The sequence below is a fragment of the Etheostoma cragini genome, chromosome 9 (genome assembly GCF_013103735.1).
Source record: "Etheostoma cragini isolate CJK2018 chromosome 9, CSU_Ecrag_1.0, whole genome shotgun sequence".
Taxonomy (NCBI): domain Eukaryota; kingdom Metazoa; phylum Chordata; class Actinopteri; order Perciformes; family Percidae; genus Etheostoma; species Etheostoma cragini.
Genome location: NC_048415.1, coordinates 677,904 through 687,273, shown reverse-complemented (window position 1 = coordinate 687,273; position 9,370 = coordinate 677,904). Strand labels below are relative to the sequence as shown.

At 43.0% G+C, this 9,370-nt stretch overlaps 2 protein-coding genes across 2 annotated transcripts in view; one reads left to right on the top strand and one right to left on the bottom strand.

The window, feature by feature from the left end:
- The window catches only part of mettl11b (methyltransferase like 11B), a 9,589-nt gene extending 6,679 nt beyond the window's left edge, over positions 1 to 2,910 (bottom strand). Inside the window, exon 1 of the mRNA XM_034880524.1 lies at positions 2,457 to 2,910. Within this exon, the coding sequence (XP_034736415.1) occupies positions 2,457 to 2,649 (193 nt within the window). The 5' untranslated portion in view covers positions 2,650 to 2,910. The remainder of the gene's footprint in view (positions 1 to 2,456) is intronic.
- Positions 2,911 to 6,835: 3,925 nt separating this feature from the next.
- The window catches only part of LOC117949924 (kinesin-associated protein 3-like), a 10,207-nt gene continuing 7,672 nt past the window's right edge, over positions 6,836 to 9,370 (top strand). Inside the window, exons 1-2 of the mRNA XM_034880525.1 lie at positions 6,836 to 7,033; positions 8,700 to 8,831. Coding sequence (XP_034736416.1) covers positions 6,993 to 7,033; positions 8,700 to 8,831 — 173 coding nt within the window. The 5' untranslated portion in view covers positions 6,836 to 6,992. The remainder of the gene's footprint in view (positions 7,034 to 8,699; positions 8,832 to 9,370) is intronic.

The window sequence follows — 9,370 nt, the reverse complement described above, 5'->3', positions numbered from 1 at the left end:
ACTGGGGAGCGTCCATCCACTTGTCAAGCATCTCCAGTGGCAGAATTCATGACACCCCAGTGAGACATTGAGAAGACTGGGGGGTTTATTTCCAGCCGGACTCATTACTCCATGCTTCAAACATCAGGACAAGGCCGAGAGCCGAGAACGGGACTGAACCATTCACCTGAAGGACGCGCTAAAAACAAGGTGTAGGGACGCACAATTCAAGTGACTCTCCTGGCAAGCTTGGACCCACTTCATTACGAGATGTTTTTTTTTTTTTGTCCTTGCAACAGGTCCGATCGGAGCGTCTAAAGCTGCAAGTTACAAATAGCACGACCCTCAAGGAAGGATCAAGGAGGGTAATTATAGAAACACTGAGACCGAAGAGGGGGGCGAGACAACATGATGACATACACGAGTGCCAAGAAAGTGGGCGTCCAGTGCCACCATGTTCTTCTATCTCACACCTTCAAAGTGGACCAGCTCATTACAAGTTCTTACACCTCTGACCTACGATGCAACACGAGACATCTGGTTTAATATCACAAGATCCGAAGAGCAATCTGATGTGCACTGCAAGCAAAACACTGTAAAAATAGTCATAGCCCGATAGCGATTCTGTAAACTCTCTGTCTCTCTCTATTTATATCTATATATATGTTAACTTGCTATGTTGTTTTAGATCCACTTCACCCTTGAGGGACAGTAAAGCTCTCTTCACTCTGAAAGGAAATGTTCTGTACAGCGTATTAATTTTTTTGCTCCTTTCCCTTGACAATTACTCTATTAAGACGTTTCAAAAATAGAAATACAAAACAAACATTTCGTTGAGTCCATCTAAAGCTGTCACTGCTGTTCGTAAATAACCCGGCGACCGCAGCTCCTCTGGCCGTCATGTGTCGCCCTGACTGACATGATTTAGAGATCTCATGCTTGCCATGCCATGCCATGCCATGCCATGCCATGCCATGCCATTAATGGTCTTTGTATCGAGTTAGTGGGAAGAATACGAGAATGAACAGCAGATCAGGATCTCCTGTTTCTGCATCCTGTGCTATCATCATGCAGCCTGCACATGATTGGCTTAGACCAATAAAGTAGGTAAGGTAAGTAAAGTCCACCAGAGGTTTTATGCCCTTGATTTGAGTCTGTTTCTTTCTCTCTTGCAGCCGCCACTGTCCTCTCTAAATGAAGCACGTCCTACAGCGCGTCCTACAGCGCGTCCTACAGCGTGTCCTACAGCGCGTCCTACAGCGCGTCCTACAGCGCGTCCTACAGCGTGTCCTACAGCGCGTCCTACAGCGTGTCCTACAGCGCGTCCTACAGCGCGTCCTACAGCGTGTCCTACAGCGTGTCCTACAGCGTGTCCTACAGCGCGTCCTACAGCGTGTCCTACAGCGCGTCCTACAGTGCTTTGCAGGGCTTCACCATGGGTGGATGGGGATGGGGGAATGAGAGGCACATTGTAAACAAACAGGTCAACAGGTCAGGATCTCTTGTTTCTACAGCCCCTGCTCTCATAAGGACAACTGCACACCCTCCACACGATCGGCTGACACCTTCTGGAGACTCCTGTCCTGATCGAGAGCTCAGGCTTGTCCACTGACCAACATGCTTTACAAAAAACTGTATTTCTGAATGTGCTTTTCTGTTGCATCTCGCAGGAAGAACAAATCATGTGTCACTTTGCAACACACGTGTTTGACTGCATGTTTGCATGCAGTTTTAAAGATGCCCAACTGTCCTACTCAATTAAAAAGACTGCTGCAGTTGCCCACTTTGCGACAAGTAGCATACAAGATGCTAACGAGAGACTTCTGTAATGTCAACACAGTAAATATGGACCTACTTAACCAAGTTGGTTCACTGCTAGCTTAGCTACAAGTTAGCATCAAACACAACAAAGGCTGTCAGTTGAATGGTGTTCTGAGCTAACGTTAGCATCAAACAACCTTAGATAGCTACGTTTTTGAAATGCTAGCTTAGCTCCAAGTTAGTTACTGCGCCTTAAGACGTAGACTTCTCTTTATTAATCCTTTTGGGCTGACTCCCGCAAGGAAATTAAAATTTCCAGCATCAGTTTTAGCAAGAATATAGCATAGAAGACAATATAAAGACAACAATAATAACAGTAATGCACCTAGTAATAATAATATTAATAATAATAATAAAGATAAGAACCTTTGGCTATAAAAAGACATAAAAAGGCATTTACCATAAATTATCAGTGTTGAGTCAACTGTTAAAGTCCCATAAGTTATTTTTGCATGAATATGAAAAATAATGAACTATTGAACCTGTAGGAAGTAAATAGTGTGAAAAAGATCGCATACACTGAAACATGCACACAAAAAAACATGCCAAACCTTCAGCATGCTTCTTGAGCTTTTCCCAATCCCAAATGGGGTCAAGGGTCAAGAAAAGGCTGTAAATCTTGCGAAGCTGGTTTTAGTTCTGGGTCTTCTTCTTACCCACGGGCATCAACTCAATCAGGTACAGGTAGCTGGCGAAGAACTCGCTCCTCAGCGCGTGCTGCAGGTGGAAGGACATGCTGTGGCGACACATGGACTCGTCTGTCTCTTTCCAGCGGTCCCTGAATGCCTGGTGGGCGCGCTCTATGTTGGGCGACGCGCTGCCACCATGATTTGCAAGTGAGATCTCCATGCTGGCTGTACGGTGGGTGCACCTGACGGAGCGGCGGCTGTTTGACCGAGGAGGGGAACACTCAGTGTCTCCAGCTGCTGCTATATCTGCCTGGCTGGGTGTCCCACATGTCTCTGCCAGGGTTACAGCGATCGGCAGAGATCTTTTACACAGGGCGGTGCTCGGGACGCCCGATTTACAAATCACCTCCTAGGGACACGGACTCTGGAAGAGTGAGGGAGGGAGGGGGAGGGTCTGCCGTCTCAGGACTAACAGAGGCGACTGAATTTAAGGCTGCAGATTCCAGAAGGACATGGGACGCCCATACGTCCGACCTCAAGGCCTCGCTGCTGTAACATGTGCTCCTAAAATTAGCTTAGTCTTCTCATGTTTGTATGCAGGGCTCCTGTCTTGTACTGGGACAAATCCTCAGAACCAAGACTACAAATCAGGCTCCAAGTCTTATTCTCTTCACCAGGTCCTCAAGGCTATACAAAAAAACGTCTTAGTTTCCATTTGTGCCCCTTTTTAAAGAATCTTTACAGACTCTTCTGTTCATTTAGAAAAGAGTTAATTCTTGTGTTGTCTTCCTGTAAAAATTTACATTTTTGTCCCTTTTTTTGACATTTTCAACACTACGTTAACACTAACTTATCAACTTTAGTTCAAAAGATGTTTTTGGAATTTATGGTAGCTGGAGAGGTGAACTGGCATCTCTCCAGCTACCAGTCCACCACCATACTGGACCACTGTATGGTGGTGGACTGGTAGACTTTGGTCTGGTCTGTATGGGGACTTGAACCTGCGACCCTCTGGTTCCCAACCCCGACTGAGCTACTACCACTCCCAGTCTGGGACATTTACATGTACTGCTGTACTTGTTAATCAATGTGCATTTTCCCGAATTAATTAATGAATAAATAAAAAGAAAATAAACAATTGGGCCCATTTTGGGTTGGATCCTCTTCACAATGGCGTCGGTGTCTCGGATTCGAGGCTGGTCTGAGCCGATCCTTGACCCAAAAGATCCTGTGTTGTGACAGGTTGACAGACATGGTCTTATTATCACCGACTGGATTGGAGTCCGCTCTCCGCTGGAGGCTTCGGGTTTCTCTCGCGCCTACAGCGATTGGTTAACGGATTAGTGACGTAGGTTCGGTGCTCGGGGTGCTTTTGTATCTCAGGTGTCAGGGAAGAGCACCGACATCTCCTCCTTCAGGAGAGGAATGTGACAACGCCTCCCATATACACAGCATGGTCAAGATCAGGCATTCTGGGGGAAATAGACAGAAGAAAAACTAATTTTTGAGTGGGGGGTGGCGGGAGGACTTTAAGTGTGTCAGTATCAATGAACTGTCTGAGTGTCTCATTGTTGTCTACACGTGTCCCTGGCTATATGTGTCACTGTCACTGTCCTCTTTAGGTTGAAACCTTGTAATCAGACTAGAGGATGGATACCCGACCCGAGCCCGACGGGACCCGACGGGCCGGGCCGGGTTCGAACAGATTTTTAGAAAGGATCCTCAGGTTCATTTTTTTGTGTAAACTCATTCTTTTTTCCTGTTTATAACTTTTGGGTTTTTATTTCTATTGGTTTGTTTTTTCTTTTTTGCTTGCTTATTTACTGTTTGGGTCTTACTGTATTTTACAAATTTTTATCATGTGAAGCACTTTGCTCCTTTGTCTGTAAAAGGTGCTATATATCAAGTAAACCTATTATATTACACTCTCAGCAGCGGCAGCAAGGCATTAAACTAAACATGTACAGTTGATGTGTGAGTGAACATCTCTTATTGGGGCGGCTTATACAGGTTAAGCAAGGTATTTATTTTACTCAGATTTACTGACATAACCCCCCACATATGATGTTAATAAAAGCGGGCTTTCCACACAAACAAACGTACATGTGTCATTAGTATGAGAAACAAATGCGATTTTAACTGTGTCGGACGCGGGTCGGGTTCGGACAGAAAAATCCGGCCCGATCCGCACTCTAAATCAGACCTCAGGATGAGTCACAGGAGTGTCATCACCCAATGGGAGGAGAGTGCAGAATGAGTCGTGCATGCTCAGATTTAAACCGTTTACGGCATAACTCTCATACTGAAATTTGTGAAATCCATGAAATAATTAACTTTTCTCAATACAAACAATAACAGAAGATGGAAATCATTTCAGAAAGCTTGTAGCTATCTATGGTTGTTTGGTTGCTAACGTTAGCACAAAACACCATTCAACTGGTTGACACTTTGTTGTGTCTGACTACTAGCATGTAGCTAAGCTAGCAGTCTTTTCAAAAATGTTGTAGCTCTCTATGATTGTTTGACTGCTAACGTTAGCATAATATGCTATTCAACTGACAGCCTTTGTTGTGTCTGACTGCTAGCTTGTAGCTAAGGTCCATTTTTACTGTGTTGACATTACAGAAGTCTCTCTTTAGCATCTTGTACGCTATACTTGTCGCAAAGTGATGCATGGATAACTCAAATCTGCACCCTGCATACATCGGAGAGTGACATGGAGTTCAGTAATTAGCTCTTTGTAGTTCCCATTGATGACTTCATATACAAATGGACAACTTTGCAGATGGCGTGTTTGAATGACAAACAGTCTGTTTCATTGAGAAGGACAGTTGTGCATCTTTAAAACTGCGTGCAAACATGCAGTCAAATTAAAACACGTGTGTCCTTGTAGCACCAGTGGGGGAAATTCGTAAATTTTTGACCCCTGAACACGAATAATGTTCTGATGCATCCAACAAGAGCCACAGACTAAACTTAGAGCGTTGACATCAGCTGTCACGGGTGCTGAGATGATTGAACACGTCAGCCTTTGTTGTGTTTGATGCTAACTTGTAGCTAAGCTAGCAGTGAACCAACTTGGTTAAGTAGGTCCATTTTTACTGTGTTGACGTTACAGAAGTCTCTCGTTAGCATTGTGTATGCTACTTGTCGCAAAGTGGGCAACTGCAGCAGTCTTTTTAATTGAGTAGGACAGTTGGGCATATTTAAAACTGCATGCAAACATGCAGTCAAACACGTGTGTCCTTGTAGCACCAGTGAGGAAATTTCGTATATTTTTGACCCCTGAACACAAATAATGTTCTGATGCATCCATCAAGAGCCACAGACTAAACTTAGTGCGTTGACATCAGCTGTCACGGGTGCTGAGCTGAGTGAATACTTCATGGAGAACAGATCTGCCCCGTTACCGGATCGATTACGCCCACTTGCCATTTGTTTTGTTCTCATGTGTCACTTTAATAAACTCCATGCTCGAGTGGTTGGTTATTGGAGTTTATGTTGACCAGGTTTCCAAAAATCCCATGAACAAAGCTTCCCTCAAAACAGGAAAGGAAATATGCAAACGCAGAATCAATAAATGTTTTAAATGTTCTATAATCAAGGGCTATTACCATTGAATCTGGTGCAGATATCTTCTTTATACTCATTTCTACTACATTATTGAAGTGAAAGAAGCACATTTCTGTCTTGTTTTACGCAAGGGTGAAACTTTGGGTTCAACATGGAGACGTTGAGATCTCCACTTTTGGGCATAATTGAAATTTTAAGCATATTAAACACTTCCTTTTCTGCATTCATGGGGAAGTTTTCTGCAACAATTTAGGCCTTTTTTGCATCCAGTTATGGTGCAAATGTCTATCTATCTATCTATCTATCTATCTCTCTCTCTATCTCTCTTTCTATCTCTCTATCTATCTATCTCTCTATCTCTCTATCTCTCTCTCTCTCTATCTCTCTTTCTATCTCTCTATCTATCTATCTCTCTATCTCTCTATCTCTCTTTCTATCTATCTATCTATCTCTCTCTCTATCTATCTATCTATATCTCTCTATCTATCTCTCTATCTATCTACCTATCTATCTCTCTATCTATCTATCTCTCTTCCTATCTATCTATCTATCTATCTCTCTCTCTATCTATATATATATCTCTCTATCTATCTCTCTATCTCTCTCTCTTTCTATCTATCTATCTATCTATCTATCTATCTATCTATCTATCTATCTATCTATCTATCTATCTATCTATATATCTATCTCTCTATCTCTCTATCTATCTATCTATCTATCTATCTCTCTATCTATCTATCTATCTATTTATTTATCTCAGCAGCTTTCTCCTCCGGGCCGACAGGGGGCAGCAGCGCCAACTTGCATTAGCCGCAGTGCATGCTGGGAAATGCCGCTGCTGCCGCCCTGGCAACAAGCTACCGACAACATCCATGGCAACCAGCTGCAAAGATCAATAACACCCGCAGTGTGTTCATCGGCGTCAGCTGGCCTAGTTCCGGGTAGACGGAGGACACATTTAAGGCTGTCTCTCTGTCTTTCTCATCTAAAATGGACCCTTTACAAGCAGGAGACCCGCGGTATTTGAAAAGGTAACGGTTTATGTCCGTTAGTAGCGAACAGTTAGCGTTAGCTTTAGCTTGATCCTCAGCTGGTCATTGATTGGCTGATTGGTCACGTGACGGGCCGTTTAAAGGAGCGACAGTAAACAAGCTAGCTGCTAACTGCTAACTGACTGCTCTGCTACAAACCTTCATGTTAATGTCTTTTTTGAGTAAATATGACCGGTCTAAAGCAGCTAACGGTAGTTATTTAACCTGTAACGGTACGTCTGGCTAATGTTAAGCTGGGTTATGTTAAGATAAAATCGATTATTTATCACTACGAGGGTTTAAAAAACACACCCGCCACCATCAATATACATTTTAAGTAGCTAATAAAGAAGTATTCAGATAAATGTACTAATACAACAGTGTAGAAATCCTCTACAGATTCGGTAAAAGTCCTGCTTAAAAGTATCAGCGTTTCAGTGCTGTAGTCAAGACCACCTTAGTCGAGTCCAAGACAAGTCCAAGACCAGGACTAGTCATACCGAGTCCAAAGAGGTTAGAGTCCGAGTCAAGTCGAGTCCTAGACCTGGACTAGTCGAGTCCAAGACAAGACAGAGTCCAAAGAGGTTTGAGTCAGAGTCAAGACCAAGTCCAGGACAGAATAAAGGTCTTATGCATGACAGTATCAAGACAATCATTTTGGGTTTCCCTTTCCCTCCAATATTATTATCAACATAGTAAAGACACCTGGACTCGGTCCAGACCAAAAGCCCAAAAGCCAAATTGGGCAAGACCAGGGGCAGAGACCAAGACAAGTCTGAGACCAAACACTAGCAAGCCCGAGACAAGTCTGAGACCAAATACTAGTGGAGTCCAAGGCAAGACCGAGTCCAAAGAGGTTTGAGCCCGACTCAAGACCGAGTCCAGGACAGAATAAAGGTCTTATGAATGACAGTATCAAGACAATCATTTTGGGTTTCCCTTTCCCTCCAATATTATTATCAACATAATAAAGACACCTGGACTCGGTCCAGACCAGAAGCCGTATCTGGCAAGACCAGCGGCCGAGACCGAGACAAGTCCGAGTCCAAATACTAGCCGCATTTACATCTACTTGAAAGTACCAAAAGTACTCACTATGTATATTATTATATTATAGTTAGCTGGGAAATAGGAAGAAAGTCAGAAATCACGATATACATTTTAATTGAATGAATTGCACAATAGAGGTCACATCAAACAGTATTTCCTTTTTAGGTTTTCTTTTTCAGTTAAAAAGAACATTAGAATTAGAAAAAATTAGAATGAAATGCTATTAATGTACATTCTCACAGCTATGCATCAAATTCACCTGTTTTTTCCCCTCCTTTCCTTATATTACGATATTTTTAACCAATTAACTCAACATCAATATTGGCGCTATTGTATGGTATGGACAATTGGTGCTTTGATAAAATATTGTCACACTTAGATTTTAGATGGATCATCATCAGTAATGGACATAATGTCTAAAGGGGGGGAAAAGGTAAATAATAGAAAAGCTAGAACAGTCTGGGAAGGTCAGAAAAGTCTTTAAAACCAGGAAAAAAACACCACTTCTGACCGTGTGACATCGCTTAGATCAACTTTAATAACAGGTGAAATAAATGAATAAACTGTTGGCTGTAAGGTCTTAGTGTTGCTGACTTTGTGCCTGTGTGACCCACAGGAGAGTGAAGGGCTGCAGCGTAGACGTCCACCCCACTGAGCGGGCTCTGGTGGTCCAGTACGAGGTGGAGGCCACCATCCTGGGGGAGCTGGGGACCCCCATGGTCGGAGAACGCAAGGAGTGTCAGAAAATGTGAGTGTCTTCCAATTGTAGCGCTGCAACTAACTATCATGTGGATTAGTTCCTCCCGGATGAATAGATGAGTGTTTTGGTCTCTGAAATGTCAGAAAATACTGAAAAATGTGGATCTGTGTTTCCTAAAAAGCCCGAAATGACGTCGTCAAATGTCTCGTTCTGTCCACAAGTTAAAGATAGGAGAAACTGGAAGATATTCACATTTAACAAGCTGACATAAAATGACCTCAAACCAAACAGTGTGCGATTAATTAGTCGACAACTAGTCAATATATTAGTACACTTACCTGTCTTTGTACACTTACCTGTCTCTGTATACTTACCTGTCTCTGTACACTTACCTGTCTCTTTACACTTACCTGTCTCTGTATACTTACCTGTCTCTGGACACTTACCTGTCTCTTTACACTTACCTGTCTCTGTATACTTACATGTCTCTGTATACTTACCTGTCTCTGTACACTTACCTGTCTCTGTATACTTACCTGTCTCTGTATACTTACCTGTCTCTGTATACTTACCTGTCTCTGTACACT